The 18586-nt window shown below is 43.7% G+C and overlaps 1 protein-coding gene across 14 annotated transcripts in view; it reads right to left on the bottom strand.

Annotated features, from left to right (window-relative positions):
* DMD (dystrophin) overlaps positions 1–18586 on the bottom strand; it is a 7596173-nt gene that overhangs the window by 4383589 nt on the left and 3193998 nt on the right. For all 14 annotated transcript variants that reach the window (XM_085622447.1, XM_085622454.1, XM_085622449.1 and 11 more), the window contains one exon: positions 407–568. In XM_085622447.1, coding sequence (XP_085478573.1) covers positions 407–568 — 162 coding nt within the window. The remainder of the gene's footprint in view (positions 1–406; positions 569–18586) is intronic.

Raw genomic sequence — 18586 nt, 5'->3', positions numbered from 1 at the left:
TAATGTATTGATATTAGCCTGAAAACATTTTCTTTACCAGGCCCCTGTACACACTTTGCGTACATTCACAACTGCTTGTACACTGGTCTTTGTCGGATATTGCGTCTTATAGGGAGCTTCTGCACAATCTTTTTTTGGACTATGCAAACACATACTCCTTTGATACTCTGTTACGTACTGTTACATGCCTCAAATAGAGAGACGGTGTCTTCTTTGCACGTTTGCTGATATGGAGGTTGATGTTTCGGAGCCGATTCAAAAACGCTTGTAAGAGTACGTAAAAGAGAACAATCGGAGTACGCGTTTACGTACTTCTGCGTAGGCCCAGAAGTGCGTGGAACGCAATTACCGATCCAGGCACTATGCGATACAAGCCACCTTCAACGCACCCGAAGCCAGGGCTTACCTGCGCTTCCAGAGGCACCTGCGTAGCATCAACCTTGTCAGCAGCATAGGTCGTCAGCTGTCTGTCGACGACAGTGAGGGAGTCCTGAATCAAGCGGAGGGCTTTATCAATCTCCTGGGCTGACTGAATACTCTGCTCCAGCACCTTCTGCCTTCGGACCGCCTGTGAACGGCAAAGGGAAGAAACAGATACGAAAGGTGAACAAGTGGCCAGCACAGTTCAAAGAACGCAAGCAGATCACACATTTGGAAGTAAACACCTTTCTGTAGGATCCATGACGCGGGTATGTGCCACTCATTCAAGCTATGTTTAAAAGTTTGCAAGAAATTGTCTCTTTTATTATTATTATGTGGGCTTGGCAGGGGCACAATAGAAAAGGTTACACCCCTGGGGGAGGGGGGGAAAGTTCGCCTCTGAAAGGCAGCAAATAACGCGTGCGAGAAGCGATGCCCGCTTCGGTAATCTTCTGTTCTGAGGCCTAACCCACTCCTTCCTGATCTCATTATAGAGTTCAAGAGATTTCATGGGCTGAGAATAAGGTCACGGTCACCGCAATTCACGTTAATCCATTCATACACGTGTGAGACATTTGAAACGTTTTGAGACCTGCACAGCTCTTTCGGCACATGCGCTACTGTGAATGCTAAATAGCTGTGATTGAAATTAACTAGAGTCCTCCTGCTTCTGACCAACGCTGAAAGTAAGAGTAGAGCAACAAAACAAAAAGGGACAGCAATGCAGTGCTTGAAATGGAAAAATAGAAGTGCGGGTACTCTGTACTAGACTACCTGCTTGTTTCTGAGAAGTGCCGGTACTCTCCAATTAAAGGTATTGCATTTCTCTTGAGAAGTGCCGGAACTCTCCTCCTTAAAATAAAACAGTGTCGGTACTCCGTACCGGACCGTGCCGGTCCATTTTAAGCACTAGACATACATCGGAGTAGAGGTTCGTTAAGTGTCTATTCGTTTCCCCAAAAGCACGCCTCAAGACTTTTAAAGTACAATTGTTTCTATTTTTAATTTGGGGAGGAGTACACGACACATCTCTTTTGTCGCTACTTCAAAATAAGAGCAGGTAATTAAAGTGCTACATTATGTTTTGAATAGCAAATTAGTTATAGCCGAATAATGTTTAGCTTCAGAAAGCCCGGGTTCTGTTAAATTAACACACCCGACAATACCCAGAGGATTCAAAACTATTAAGCACACACACGCACACCTGGCAGTGGAAAAAATGTGGCTCAATCTTATAACGCATTCTTTTAGAGCAACTCTACTAATTGACGTGCATTCTAAAAAGTATCCAGTACATAGGTCAAATTCACGTTTATTACTACCACACAGAAAGCGAGACAAGTGAAAAACAATTTTACTGCCTCATATATTGAATGTAAAAATTGTTGCACACTGGAAACAACTCTTCTAAACATCATAATATCTCTTCAGTGTGCATTTTTTTCTTGGGGCACAACTTTAGCCCTTTCCATCCCGGTTTTGGTTAAATGACTTCTTTTTTTTAAAAAAATACACATGAACACATGCCATTGAATAAACCACATATGAAGATGAGCAGAGTATACTATGTTATTTGGTACCATGTTGAGGAAGGGGACGGGATCATGACTAACTCGAGGCCTAATACACTATGCTCTTCTGCAAATAATTACCAACTGGCGGTCGCCAGTAGGTAGATATAGTTAGGACCTATTTTCCATAGGAAATCCGTAACATTCTATTTGGAATAACGTTGGCGCCGATTGACGAATCTTCGCGAAATTTTCCAAACTTTTTGCCAGCTCCGGTCCGCTCCTATCCTAAAAATTTCACGGTGATTCGTCAAGCGGGGGCCGAGAAAAAAGGGGGGTCCCAAAACGCGTTTTCCCCATGCATTTTCCCATAGGACCTGTTGACGCAGCTACAGCCCGAACAGCTGAACGGAATTACACCAAATTTGGCAAAGAGGTAGTCCTCAGTTCAGACTCGTGCCTTTCGCTTAAATGGTGTAAATCCGTTCCGTAGTTCCTGAGAAAATTAGAGTTAAAGTCCATATATATCTATGGCCTCGGAGGATCCGCGCACCCTCCTCGAACCCTCCCGAGCACGAGCTGAATGCTAATTGGCTGCCAACACTCTGAATCAGGAAGTGTTGGCAGCCATCTTGTGCCTCGGTAGAACCGAGGCACAAGAAAAATGAAAAAAAAGGCGCAAAACGAGACAAGGGGGCACAGTAGAAACACCCTGACCCCCTAGGCCTGCTCAGGGGGTCCCACAAGGACCCCCAAGGCCCAACAAAATATATTTAAAAAAAAAAAAAAAAAATCACGGGATGCTTATTTAGCACCCGGGGGGCCAAGTCCCGGGGGCAATATCTTCATCATAATGCGGGGCCCAGAGGGGCCCCCCAGCCCCGGGGACCGCCATCCCCGGGGCTTTATTAGATATGGGTGGGGGGGGCTCGAAGGCCCCCCAAAGCCCCGGGGACCGCCACCCCCCGGGGCTTGTTTTTTTAAATAAAAAAAAACCCTGTGTGGGGGGTTCGAGCCTCCCCACACGCCCCAGGGACCGCCACCTTCCCGGGGAACTAATTATTTAAAATAGGGGGTCCGTTACAGACCCCCAAGCCCCGGGGACCACCACCCCCCGGGGCTTTAAATCATGTGGGAAGGGGGCCGCGCGGCCCCCCTTCTGGAGCCAATGATGGCCCTGGGGACCGCCACTTCCCAGGGCCGGCTCCTGCAGTGTCCCGGGGTGCCCACCCCCGGGACACTGCTGTTTGCATTGGCCACTGCAAACTGCATTGCTTCATTGAAGCGAGAGCAGGTTTCCCTGCTCTCACTTCAATGAAGCAAAGCAGATTGCTTTTCCATATGGGGAGCAGCATGTTAGCTGCTCCCCATGTGGAAAAGCAATGCTGGCTCCCGCAGGAAGCGGGACCAGGCTGGGACCGTGGGGGGATTGGGACCCCCCACGGTCCTCAACAATGTGGCCAGGCCCCGGGGGATGGGGTCCCCGGGGCCAGTAGTGGCCCGGGTGGGGGGCCACGCGGCCCCCCGCCTAAAAATAAAATAAATTAATAAATAAAAAAACGGCCCGGGGGATGGGGTCCCCGGGGCCAAAAGGGGATACAGGCAGCCCCCCTCCAAAAAAAAAACACAAAAAAAGGCCATGCCCCGGGGGATGGGGTCCCCGGGGCAAATTATGGCCTCGGGAGGGGGGCCACGCAGCCCCCCTTCTAAAAATAGAAAAAAAAAAGAAGGGATCGGGCCTGAGGCCACGCCCCCTCCTTGCACCACTCAATAAGAGGGGTCATATAAAGATTGAATAACAAGGGACTCAATATAGACCCCTGAGGAACCCCTGTCAGTAGAGCTTGAGATGTTGACACAAAAGGGGGATTCAAACTTGCTGGGTTCTATCTTCCAAAAAGGATTTTAACCACTACCAGTCGACACCGATGATGCCCACCTTCTGCAGACGGGCAAGGAGAAGTGAATGGGGGACAGTATCAAAAGCGGCTGAGAGGTCCAACAGGACCACAGCGGTCCTGCCCCCAGCATCCAAAGTCTCACGAATATCCTCCGATACTTCCACTAGGGAAGACTCAGTACTATATGAGGCCCTAAACCCCGATTGGGCAGGATGGAGAAGGCCCTGCTGCTCAATAAAGGAGGTGAGCAGCTTGTTGACCATTTGCTCGCATACTTGGGCAATGGCTGGAAGCAGAGAGATGGGGCGATAGCTGTAAGGGAGATGGAAATCCAAAGTAGGCTTTTTAATAAGAGGGACAAGCAACGCCTGTTTCCAGTCCGTGGGAACGGAAGCAAGTGTACAAAAGGTATCAATCAGCTGATTCAGGAGTGGATTAATGACAGTAGCTGCTTTGTTCATAAGTTTGGCAGGGCAAGGATCATGAGGGGATCCCAATTTAAGACAAGATAAAGCAGCCAGGGAGTCCAACTGAGATACAGGGTCGAATGAAGAAAGAGTAACATTGGCAGAGGGACCAGATAAGTGATCAGAGGACAGCTGTGAGGGCTGGATATCACGGTTATGAAAATGCGATTGCAATGCCCTGACCTTATTGGTAAAAAAATTGGAAAGTTCTTCACACCATGAAAAAGAAGGGACATGGGCCAAATTCATTGCATTGGGGGAAGTAAAGCTTTTTACAGTGTTAAACTTTTGCTTTATTGCTTGACTGGGCAATACGTTCAGCGTAATAAGTCCGCTTAGCCAATACAATAGCCGCATAATAAACTATTTGGCTACTTTCAATTTGATCTTGGCTTCTGAGCTAAGTTTTGTCTCCATTTCCTTTCCAGACTTTTACAATGCTGTTTCTAAAATTTAAGCTGGGGACAGAACCATGATTTAGACAGTGGGGTATTAAGGTGTCTGGATTTAGCTTGGGAGTGAGATTGACCACCAACTTCTCAATCCTGCTATTAAAATGAGCAAGGGCAGGAGCAAAATCAGCAGGGAGCGAAGGCTGACATTCTGCTAGAGCTAAACAAAATGCAGCCGGCTCAGTTTTAGGAGGCGCCCTACACAGGCCATTTAAACGAGGCCTAAGAGAAGGAGTACCTTTGGAAATCTTCCAGGGAAAAAGGAATCAAATAGTGGTCAGACCAAGTGACTGGCAGAGGGGGAGTCAGTACCAAGGGCAAACTAGAGCAAATAACATCTAATATGTGGCCACCACAATGAGTTGGGCAGACACATATTGTTGGAGTAAAGACAATTGTACCATAGCTAAAAGAAGTTAGGCGTGTCACTCCCATCCATGTTATCAATATGAATGTAACAGTCTCCGAGAAGCAGAAAATGCGAATATCGCAGAGCCCTAGGCATGATTCAGTTGTCAAGCAGCTTAGGGAAGGGACCAGCAGGTCCAGGGGGCGATAAAGCAATATCCCACCCAGACAGTAGTGAGGAGGAATTTTGATGCAAAAATCAAGGGCTTCAATGTCAGGCGAATAGGTCAGTTCACTGCATTGACATTCCCACTCTTTTCTCACAAGCAAAGCAACAACCCCGCCTGCCCCAATTTGCGATCGGCTCTAAATATCTTAAACCCGTAAGCCATTTCAACAACGGGGTTAGAGGAAGGGGTAAGCCAAGATTCTGTTACAAAAAGCAGGTCCAAAGACTCATCTGTGAGCAAGTAAAAAATATCATGATAATGTTTAGAAATTGAGCGGGCATTAATAAGCACAGCCTTATTAGCACGGGGCACATTCCTGCCCTCAGGCTCACCAGCAGAAACGAGGGGGAACAGGGGAAGTTCAAGCTTACACTTATCGCAGATGTAGTTGTTGTCCACTGCAGCATCCCATCTGCTACATTCCCCACAATTATTAGAGTTGAGGGACAGCAGCTCATGACCATTATAAACAAAAGGGTCAGCACTAGTATAGACTAGTGCACTGGCACAGTGGCTGGCGCATGGCGCTTCCGGGGCGCTGACGGGCACAGACAGTCTTGCCTTAGGCGTGCCTTTAACGCGCCAGTGGCGTGTCTGCTGCGCACTCACGCAGCGTGCATTTTTAAACCCCCTGCCCTCTGAGAACACTGAGCATGCACTGCACAAAATGGCATCTCTAGGCTGGCTCAACCAGGAAGTGTGGAGCCACGAAGGGAAATGCGAGGTCAGGCGGATTTAACAGCCGCCAAAAAACAGATGCAACAAATTCAAATTTAAAAAGAAGTACAATCCATAAAACACAGCAGAACACAATAAAAACACACCAGGTGATTCAAAATACTGCGACTAAAGAAGCGTCAGCTACAGAGTGCAAAGGTTCAGTGTGCCCCTTTTTACATACATTGTCCCATCCACTCAACAATAACGATTCTGAACAGGTGACCTTTTACCTAGTAAATTGCTCCTGTCTCTTCGACACCAGGCTCTTAGTATTCTATAATAATCCCTGTACTTGACGTACATAAACATGTCCTAAGGCACAGCATAATTATTCTATATAAGGGTCACCCCTTTTTTCATCCTTGGCCAATAGCATGCTGTGCATGATCGCATTTGTTTGGAAAAACAATTATGATTGTTTTCAAAACATTTATGATTGTTTTGAAACATATCGATTCCAGAAGAAACCTGGAGTGACCACTTTAGGATATAAGACCCATATTTTCCCCTGCAAATTTGAGGAGAATTTTTTCCAAGCTGACACGGGGTCCTCCATGCTAAATCCTCAATATGCAGTGGTCTGACATCCCTTGCAGGGTGTCATCCTCGAAGCAGAGACGGGGTTCTCAGGTGAGGGTGATGGTTTTTCCCCAGGGGTTTCTTGGCTACACACATATATATCGCTACATGCACTTACATGCTACACCTACATATCTAGGCTAGGTACATTTAGGCTAATTACATAGGGCGCGCATTATAGGAGTATGCATATGCTACAGTTTTATCTGAACTGTATATGTTCCACTTTTTAGCACTATGGTAGAAATGTATTTAATGTTTACCATGTTAGTATTTGTGATTTCTTGTGTATGCATCTGTCTCTGGATTTTTGCAGCAAATATCATTTACACAAGATTGATGTTGGACCAATAAATACTTATTGAAACATCTGATCGCCATCCTGTGTTTTTTCTGAGAATAAGTAAGCACGAGTGACTGAGCGAAAAGTACTGTGCTGTTTTCCATTATCCCTGAGGAATCAGGGTTGTGATGTTCAGTGGTTGCCAGAAACTACCTACACCACTGTAAGATACAGGGGGTGGTAGTGGCACTGTAGACCTAGCTGGTCTAATGACTGAGATATCCTGCGGGGGTGTCTGGAAGCGGTTTTGACACCAAGCCCTCAGTTTAGGTCATCCAAAACACGCAGGTCCTGGGGACTCATGGGAACTACATGACAGTTACCCGAGCTAACTATAACTTAAGCCCCCCAAATGCACTGCTTATGACCTCACACATTACATTACTAGTGACATGGTAAGTGACATCATAAATTATTAAAATATGTGAGTGGCTATGTGGTGGTGTGTGAGTGGCTGTATTGAAGTGTGAGTGGGTGTGTGAGTGGCTGTATAAGGGCTGGTTTCACATGAGCATAAGACTCAATCCTCTAGTGTCAGGAGCCTATATCTCCCCACCATTGGAGCCATTCCCCACAACAAGGACCCACCAGGGTCTGGGCACCCACCTTCTTCATCCTAAGAGCTATCTGATAAGATGATAATCACTCATCCCCCTTCAAATACTTTGACAAAATACCTTTGGGCAAACGTGGATTATGGACACCCCCTGTAGGTAGCTCAGCTTCTTCGTTGCTGCCACCATCATCTTTAGGCTTCATGCTTAATCTGACCCTCCTTTTTCAATATCCTGTCTCTTTTCCTCAGGGGACAGGGCCCCTTCCTCCATCTCCAGGGCTTCCTTCGCTGCATGCATGGATTGCCTGCTCCTGTCTGGACTCCTTTAACTGCCAGCCGTGGAGGGCACCCTAGCCTGGGTGTAAGTGATCACAAGGTCATTATCCCCTTCCTCATATCCACTTTCAGGAGCAGTCTCCACCTCGAAGAGAGCTTGAGCTCTTTGAGCCTCCTCCCAAGCACTAAAAGCTTTTGTAGAGATCCTACTTCTTGCTGAGATGCCCAAGCAAAACTTTCTGTCGTTACACAAGACTCCCAATTTGTTGATTTGGAGGTTAGACAGAGTGACCAGGCCAATCTCTATATTTCCTAACACTTTTTGCAACTTCCAGAAGCTTTATGAAAACTTGACGTTCTCTTTCAAACTCTTTAAAAGTTTGAAAACTCTCAGAAACAATGCTTTGGAGACCTCAGAACTTGGCAAACTGATTGGAAATCACAAGTACTTCCTTTTAGGTGTCAACTGTTGGATTTTTAACTTTTCAAACTTATTAACTGAATGGCACTGTAAAACACAAGTCATGGACCCACCACTAGGCACCAATATTAGGAAAAAGGCTGATTATAGGGTGTGGGTGTGAGAGCTCACTCTGTAATACGGTCTCTACATGTAGTGGGTCATCAGATTAATTTGAAAAATCTTAGTTTAACCCTGGGTAACTGCGGCACTAAGCAGCCAGGATTTATCAACAGAACAAGTGTAAAGCATTAAAAAGTGGAAAAAAATTGAGTAAGAAAGAAAAAAGTCTCAATAAATCCAACACCAATCTGTAAAAATTAGGGTGTATTTTTATCTTTAAATACACACCTCAATGACAAACATCCTCCAGAGGGTTCTGTAGATATGAATTTTTAAAGGCACAATAAATAACTTACATTTTATTCAATGCAATAAATCATTTTAATGGACAACACTGGTGGTAATACTTTGCGATTTTGAAAATATTTCTAAAGTTGTAAACTACAATTCAGGCCTACTTTGGGATACCAACTCCGGCAGGGAGCAGCAGGTCACAGGGACCACAAAGGTCCAGTTGGTCAGCTAACTCTCTGTCAAAGAAATATCCAGTCCAGTTCTGGCCATAGACTTTAACAGAGTGGTTCTAATGCAAGGGATACAGGATACTGAAGATGCTGAAGGATGCAGTTCAGGTGATAGGGTCTTCCTGAGGGTACTTCTTGGTCCACCATCGTGGAGAGTGACTTTGAGCACAGGGGTTGATATCTGTCCAAATCCAGTTGTGGTCCATCCAAAAACCATTTGCAACTGGTCTACTGGTCTCTGGCTACAGCGGAAGCAGCAGTTCCCTTTATCTGACAATAACTTCCTTGTTGGGCAACTAGATTGCACTCTGATGACTCGCCTGAGTTCAGCAGACTACGATGCTACTTTTGATCATCAGGACTCGGTCTCCCAGGGTGCAAGTTGGTGGCCAGAAGACATGAGGCGTTCTTGACTAACCACTCAACAAGGCAGACTTCTTCAGAGTTTGTGGCGCTGCAGCTGTAACAGAAAGCAAGCCAACTGACTCTTAGTCTCACTTCTTCTGTCTGTGGCTTAGGATTGACTTTTCCTCGGGTAGGGCACCACAAGCATAGTCCTCTATATTCTAGCCCAAGGAACAGCAGGTGCAGTCAAGCCAGTCTTGGTGCAGCCCTCCTGGGTCCAGGAAACAGCAGGGCAGTCAATCTTCGGTCCTTTCTCCAGTGCAGACGTGATCTAAGGTCCGGGTGCCAGGGATGTCACTTTTATGCCCAGTTAGTGCCCTCAGGGGATGTGGCGATAATTAGCCAATGTACTATCAGGTCTCCTCCCATCTGTAGAGTGAAGCATTTAGCTAGCACAGAATGCACCATTCCATCCACTCCCAACATGGCATAACTCATCCTTTAGTGTGTGTAGCTCTCTAGCCAACCCCTGAAGTGTGGGTACTTGGGGGGCTACATGCCTAAGGAAGAACCAGTTTCACAACAGCTTCCCCCTCTCTGTCTCTGTCCCTGATGCCAACTTGTCTAATAGAACAAAAGAGCAGTTCCTCTCGTGTGTGTCCACCCTTTGCCTTTTATAGGTGGTTTTTGAAGCTCACCTTTTGGGCAAACACCTCCTGCTAGAGAGAGGTCACACCTCATCCAAAATCAGGACCTTTCTGTTCCTTTCTGAGAGTTGTTCACACCTCTGGAGGCCAGAATGCAGTCTTCTAGCCACCAACCATAAACTGTTAATGGGAAGCTATGGGCAAGAAAATTGGCTACTTACTAAAGTTGCCACTTTTGCAAAAGTTACAAGTGCATCAGGTTGGGCTTAATGCAACAATTATATTGATACATTGAAGTAACATGTTTATTCTGAAGATAGCACTGCTGAGGTGTCAATATGTAACCTTGTACGAGCCATTTGTGCTACTAGCCTTTCTACAATACAATAGACAAGGTGCTGTTTCTACTACCAGGACATGGAAAAACACTTTTCTACTTTTCAATCATCAGCACCCTGTCTTAGGGAGCATTAGGCAAGACTTAATGGTCATGTTTATATATATTAAAAAGGAAGGCTTTGGCTTTACTATTATTTTAAATTGAAAAATCAACTTAGCAGTTTAAAACTGCTCTACCAGCCTGCCTTGGCAAGCTGGGAACAATACTTCACTTTTCACAAATGTAGTGGCACAATAGGTGCTGCAGTCCATGAGGGAAAGTTTAACTTAGAGGCCTTGGGTGGGTACTCTTGGTTCCATATAACAGGGAATTATAAATAAATTAACCTATGCCAATTAGGTATAATCCAATTAAACACAGGGCCCGATTCACATAGGCCCACCACATTTGTGGTGAAGCCTCCCCAGTAATAGTGGGGAGCATGCATTCGTGGTAGGGGCCCAGCAATGGGTAAATGCAGTACATAAGTCCCTCCATGACTGCGGGGCCTCCTCCACAACTGCGGAGGCCCTTTGTGAATTGGGCCTTTACACTTTTAAGGGTCAGAACACATGCACTGAGGCCTAGTCAGTAGGGATCAGTGAATTACACAGTCTTTACACCAGTACCTAACAGTCAAAAAGTGGGGCACAGAGTGGGGGTGAATTTCCAAAAAGCCATTTTCTCACAATAATTCAAAGTTAAAAACTAAGGACATATAAAATCTCAGGAGAAATCGATATAGCATCTCGTGCAAAATTATGACATCATTAGAATCTTGGAGATGATCATCGTACAATCATAAAATATCTGAACATTCCAAGGTAAAGCATAATGCAGTAACTTCTCATCTTGACAACAAGTAATCATCCCTTGTAATCTTTATGAATTATAAGGATTGTAATATATAAATATATCATATGGAACTGAGGATGATAGCCATGCCACAACTTTTCTGCTCTGAAAGACAGTAAAGGGGGAAATGAAGAAGGAATGAACCAGAATCTGTGAAGTAATCAAAAGAAATAAAGTACAATTTAAATGTAAACTAAACAGTAATCTGATGCAGAGTGGACTGCTGCATTAATATATTTGAATGTTCCATTAGCACTTTCAAACGTGGGTCTTGGATATTCATTTGCTCACTAGGCCTCATAGCCCTAACCATATAGGGTCATTGTTACAATACTCCTTGTTATCTTCATATTTTTTGTGACAAAAACCAGTTTCAGATGTAAACCCCAGTGCAGTTGGTCTCAGTTCCCCTAGACAGCCACTCCATGAGGGCCAATGCCATGTCCCTTACCTCCACCCTAGCTTTGTGGATATATTTATTTATTCTACCCCGTCCCCCTTTTAGTCTAATTTTCCAAATTCCAGAACCTAGAATCCCTTTAGATATCAATTTCAACAAATATACAGTGTTCTTCTGTAACAATTATGGTCCTCCATTTGATTCTGATTGTTTGTCAGGGTAAGAATAAGAAATGGCCTCGAGAATCTAGATAAGTATTCCTATGTATCATTCTATTATTCAGGAAGAAACCCATTAGCCCTCTAATTCAGGACTGTTACCTAAGGTCAGATTCACATCCATATGTGGCTTTATATACACCTCTGCAATTAAGCCTTTGGGCTTCATATTGCTCTTCATTTATCTACTTTGCATGGCTGTAGGTGCCTACCGTCAAGCCATAGACCTATCCATTCTGCCGAACTTGAGCCAAGAAGGCTGACCATAGACTTATAAAAAGCGGTGCATCTCAATCATCCATTATTCATATGTTGGAGCAGTAGGTGCTTGCCAATGCCTCAAAATAAACAATATTGCAATGACTAAGGCTGTCAAGAGCCAGCATATATGATTCAAGGTCCTGCCCTCCATCTCCATGGTGTCATATAATATAGTGCCACCTTAGCCGTCTGATCGATTGGATACTATAAGCTATCTTCCAGAGTATGGCAGACTACTGTCCACTATGACTGGATCGACTGGCGCTGCCATAGGATATGTATTCTATCACAATAAGTTTGTTGGCATATCCTGCAACCTAGGTTCAGTTCTGCCCTGTCCTATTAAGCTTGTGTAGGGGCAGTACCAATTCTGTATATTCGTGAAATAGCTATGTTTTGGTCTAGCCTCATAGAAACAAAAATCATGCCTTATTAGGATTTCCTCCCACTCTCCCTCTTTATAGTTGTGGTTTAAGTAAGTTTGCCATTTCATTCTTAAATAAGCTTGTGTGGGTTTAGAACAGATGTACTGAACTATCATATTGAAGAGTTCTGACATTACTTCCTTGTGACCCCTTCATATGCATGTATGGAACTATAGGTGATTCAGGTATATCCAAGGCCTATGTTCCTAACACCTTGAGTAGACATCCTCTTAGTTTTGTGTATTCCCAAACGTGTCGTGGTTTGATCCGAAACTCATTTTGGAGGGCAGGAAATAACTTAAGATTATCATCTGTTATCAGATGTTCTGTAGTATTAATAACTTTTGCCTCTCAGTGTGGCCATCAGAATATTCGATTGTCTATGCATAGAGTGGAGTTGTTCCTTATGGTTGCCTATCTATGTAGGCATGGGTGAATTTTCAGTATTTTGAACCTGTTATCCAGGTCTGCATTATAGATTGTATCATAGGGTTGTTGGTCAGCTTTCAAGATTGGAGCATCCCTTACAATGTTCTGTTGTATTTTTTATTCCCAGTTAAATGTCTTTATAATTGTGCCCACAACTGTGTTTATCTGTCTGTGGATGTCATATGCACTAGTTCAGAGAGCTGAAATACCGTGTGCCAATATTCCTTGCACTGTAGGCCAATCTCACCTGATTGTCTATCAGCTATCAACTTTTGAGGTTCTAGCCACAGTCTCATGGATTCCCATACAAATGAGTGACTAGACATCAATCTTTATTAGAGTTCTGGGGAGTATTAAAATTCAGAGAATTCCCATTATATAATTAAAGTGAGGCACTACCAGAATCTACACTGCTGGGCTCACGCCCTACATGAAGAGCTGCTTGTGTGACCATCCGGTAAAGCCATTCTTCATTTCCGTTATAAGTGAAAGGATCTTTTCATTAACCATATTAGTTAGCCCATATTCAGAAAAACCTCTAGATATTTTATTTATTGTGGTGTACACTGAAAATTAAAGCCCTCTATGTAGTGCGCCGTTGTTATTCTTGATAGAGGCATATCATTGCTTTTCTCCCAATTCACTCTAAATCCCAATATGTGGGAGGAGTCTGCTATTATCTCCGGTACTAACATTTCTAAGACCATTAGCATTAATAAAATATAATCTGTTTTTAGTAGGGTCTTAATTTGATGGATGCTGTGTCTAGCCCCACTATCACTTCAGAATTATATATTATTTACCACTAGGGCTCAACAACCTCTACAAATTAATGGGCTGATAAGGGACATCCCTTTAGGGTCCCTCGGTGTATCTCTAAACATTCCACAGAATACCTCCACAGTTCCCATTGTGCAGATGGGAGTGATATAGCTAACAGTTTAAGCAACAACATCATCACTTGATGCTTTTGAACACCTTCTCGGCACTAAGAGATAAAGCCATAGATTAATTATTGCAAAAACAACAATTGATGGACAGAATGCAGAACAATGTCATACATTCACCGCAGTACAGAGATCTGGGCCTAAATCCATAGTTTTTTTGCTCACCATGCCGTTCCAGTTTGAACCCAGCCATATGCAAATCAGTCTTGACCCTGTGCCTCATGGGAACAGTCCAGCCCGAACTGCCAAGCCAGGTCCTCCCTGGACTGGAAACAAGCATCCTAGGACCGGTTTCGGGGTTTCACCCCTCTTCAGCCAGGATAGCTTGATTCCAGTGGCATGGAGAGCACGGGACCCACGTCTGGGCATACCCTTCCCACTCGGGGTGACAAATGCAAAAACAACAATTGATGGACAAAATGCAGAACAATGTCATACATTCACCTCAGTACAGAGATCTGGGCCTAAATCCATCGTTTTGTGCCTACCATGCCGTTCCAGTTTGAACCCAGCCATATGCAAATCAGTCTTGACCCTGTGCCTCATGGGAACAGTCCAGCCCGAACTGCCAAGCCAGGTCCTCCCTGGACTGGAAACAAGCTTCCTAGGACCGGTTTCGGGGTTTCACCCCTCTTCAGCCAGGATAGCTTGATTCCAGTGGCTTGGAGAGCACGGGACCCACGTCTGGGCATACCCTTCCCACCCGGGGTGAGAAATGCAAAAACAACAATTGATAGACAAAATGCAGAACAATGTCATACATTCACCCCAGTACAGAGATCTGGGCCTAAATCCATCGTTTTGTTGCTCACCATACCGTTCCAGTTTGAACCCAGCATGGCTTGGCAGTTCGGGCTGGACTGTTCCCATGAGGCACAGGGTCAGACTGATTTGCATATGGCCATGTCTGAACTGGGGTGGCAGAGTGGGCTAAAGAACGGTGATGGATTAAACCCAGATCTGTTGACTGGGTGTTAGTGTTTGATTGGTTCTGATGCTCCGTCCATCACCACCTCCTTTTGTACTGCATAGATTAATTATTAGCATCTTTAGTAACCCAAAGGAGCTGTGACAGCAGTCACATGTGGTGCCTAGATCTGCCAAGCACAAACTCTGCCTGTGTTTGATTGCTCAGCTTCCTAAGATTTCTTGCCAGCACCTTCATTGCCACTTTGAAATCAATATTCAGCATGGATATCAGACAATAGCTGCTGTACTGTAAGATGTCTATCCAATAAGAGAGCTTTATTTATAAGAAGGTCAATGATTCTGCTATTTGCACTTCTATAAATACTTCACAGAGTGTATTAATTAATTTTTCCATTCAACATTTATAAAATTCACTTGGCAACCAGTTTTGTCCCAGTGATTTATTATATGGTAAACAAGAAACAGCTGTGGGTATTTCTCTTTTAGTAATTTCACCCTCCAACAGCCCTCTACCCTCCTCTGTAAGCCTCAGAAGGTGCAGCCTATTGAAAATGGTTTCTTCTGCAGCAGTATAATTTACCGATTTATTTAGGTCTGTGTAGTATTCTGCAAAAGCATTGGTGATTCATTGTTGGAGGCAAATCAGGGTGCCAACTCTGATCTTTATCCACAGGGACCTCACAAAATGTCTCCATCTGTCGGAATTGGACTGCTAGGAAGTGCCCAGCCTTCTCACTCAGCTAATAGTGTAGGGATTTCAAGCGATATAGGGCATATTCAACCTTTGTGTTGCATTGAGGACTTAGGGTTAATATCAGTTTTTTCAAAATCCTTCAATTTGAACACTTCTGATTGCCCCCTTTTCTGATAATGTTTTGGAGTTGCGTCACACATGATCAAGTCCCTGATCATGGCTTTCCCTGCTGCTCAGTGAATATGGGATGAGTCTACTGAGACTTTCTGTCCACAAGCCCCACTATATTCAAAGTTGGACAGGTGAATGACTGGTTAGGCAGCCGTCTAATATCTCACAACTGTGAATGTCTGGTGTCATGTTATGTCATTACAGAGTGACCACTTTTTTTGCGATTTCTTTTATTTTAGTGCATACGCGCTCTAGTTAGCTGTTCTATTGCATCTCCATTCATTTCTGGGAATTGTTAGCCACACTATCCCAATGTAAGGTTGACCATTGTCATTGGTGACTTTAGCATCTAGGGGAATGTTTCTCTTTCTCTGATGGAATACACTTTCTCCCTAATGTATAATGTTTTGAGTTTAAACAGGTGGTGCTTGTATCCACTCTGCTGGCCATATTATGGAGCTCATATTTTCCCACTCTTATCTTGAGCTGTTTGACAATGGCTTTCCCTGGTTGGATCGCTTGTTGGTCAACTCTCATTCTCACTAAACACTGACTGGTGATCACATTGCAATCCATCTCCATTATTCCTTGAAATGCCTCGGGCAAATCTATCACCCACAACTGCCCTCGATTCGCTCAACCTCTCTCATGTTTGTCTGGAGTTGCACTCGCATTTGTTACCAACACTCTGTTGGATGATTTTCAATCCCTGCTAAATTATGTAAGTAAGTTTATTATGATTGATTAATAAAAACCGTTGCATGTACATGAAGTTATAAACATCTTCAAACATGAATTAGGCAGGTTGTTTAAAAGAAATAAAATGGAGAAAAGTGAATTATGAGCCATTACAGTTAAAAATGCAGATTATAAAAATGCTTACAGACTACGAAAAAAGAAAAACTAAACAGTTTCCAATTAAAAAGTCATAATGCAGTAGCAATTATATTGCTTTGTGCCATGCTTATTATAAAAAGTAGCGTTCTTAGGCGGCATGAAGGCAGGGTTGTGATGGTCACTATTCCGAAGAGACCGTTATATTAATGTCTTTTGTTAATGTGTCCTGTGGACCAGTGAAGACTGAGAGGATCTTCTGAATAAAGCAAGAGTGCAACAGTTGTAAACATAACTAGTGAAATTTTGCTCTATATGTTAGACTTTTAAAAGCATGAATTTATGTATATGTAGTGAGTGCTAGTCACTGGTGCAAGGCTTTCAGGGGCTTGTAGTGGCCTGGACAGATCCACCATAGGTGAATGGGTCTTAAACAGTTAATCAGATATTGCATTTAGTCTAATAAATCAGCTCCATCAAATTGTTCTCCTGTTTTTCCATTGAAATGTGGCAGTTGAGCCAGTCTCATTTCTAATACATTGAGAACTCTTGTGAAGCAACAGTTTAATTGCGTGGCAGTTGGGTCAAAGCAGGCCAGCACCGCCTGTCTATAAGTTTGAATGCCTTTTCGTGGTTTGGTGAAAATGTGTTGAGTACTTTTTTTATAGTAAGAGGCATTTCAAAATTGCTCCATTTTGGACATGAAGAGGTACATTTTAGAAATATCTGGATAGTTAATCTGCAGATTCTCCAAAGATTCACAAATCCACAGAGGTTTTGTGAACCCAAGTAAAAAAAATAAAGGTACACTATCGGACAACAGAGAATTTTCTCTCATCATCCATTGAGGATTCCCAAATTCAGATTCAGTTCATTAATCTGGTGGTCATTTAGGGTATAGAATTATTTTGTGAGCCTCCCCATTTTTGAGTTAGTTCAAGAATAAGAACACAGTACTTAGGAACGTGGTCTGCAATGAGGACAGACAGAAGGTGGTGCGACAATATCTGCATCGCCCTACTAGAGAGGGTGGGCCTTGAGATCCTAGATTATGAAAAATATTATCTGGCTGCCCAGAGCCAGTGGATAGCTAAATGGCTTGCAGGAGTCAATCTATTGGAGTTGGGAGATATGAGAGTGCAGCGGTGAAATGGAGCACTGGCATCAATGATACTGGGAGTGGAGATGGAGGTGCTCCACACCAGAGTCATCTAAAAATAGCAATAAGATTCTGGAAATGGATTGTCAAAAAACCTAACAGAATCCACTGTATGCACCTATGCTCTTTTGGTAGGACTTCCCATAGAAAGAGGGAGGATTCTTTTTCAGAACAGAGTCTATAGGAGTCGACGACTGTGGGTATGGGCATTTGAGGGGGTTGCTACATTGATGGGAAATTCAGAAGTTTGGACTTGATGGTGGAAGGAGAGGGCCTTCCACAAACTCAATTTCTAGTTGATAGTGTACTAGTAAGAGGGACATTTGGGAAAACACTTAGGTAGGTCCTTCTTCAATTAGGAAAAGGCCACTGGCTTATATCCTGGCTTTACCAGGCCCTCTTATTGACTTCTAATGATGAATTACTCACGCTGCGCGCAAGATGGGAGAACATACAGGACAGACCGCTTAGGAACAAGGAGTGGGACCAGATCTTGGAGCAGATCTAAAAGTATCAAGAAACAATAGATTTAAATTCACTCAGTTAAACTATACATGTATCTTACACCCCATAGATTGAACATCATAGCTGTTTTTTCTGTATCAATAACCAAAGATTCCTAAACCTGCCTTGCCAAAGCTTATGAACCCTTTTGAGTAGGCTAATTACATTTTAAATGGTGGCAATTTTATATTGACATTGTTATGCCACTGTTCAAATTCTGTATTCATGGACAAGAGTATCATCATTCCAATACTGAAACTATTGGCAAATTTCACTTCTGGACGTAAAAGGAAAATATTTACTGCAAGAATTCTTGAGCATCTAAGAGACTGGGCTTTCTCAGGGGCATCATCCTGAAGTTCCAAGCGGGCTTTCGGCCCAATCATTCTACGATACATAATATAGGTATTCTACAGTTATTTACTGATAAGTATGTCCTATTTAAATCTCAAGTAATATATAGCCTTTTTGTCGACTTCTTGACAGCTTTTGATAGGATCGACAGACCATCTCTCTGGAGGAAACTAAAGGAAATAGT

The sequence above is a fragment of the Triturus cristatus genome, chromosome 8, assembly GCF_964204655.1.
Source record: "Triturus cristatus chromosome 8, aTriCri1.1, whole genome shotgun sequence".
NCBI lineage: Eukaryota > Metazoa > Chordata > Amphibia > Caudata > Salamandridae > Triturus > Triturus cristatus.
This window is presented reverse-complemented; position numbering and strand designations above follow the sequence as displayed.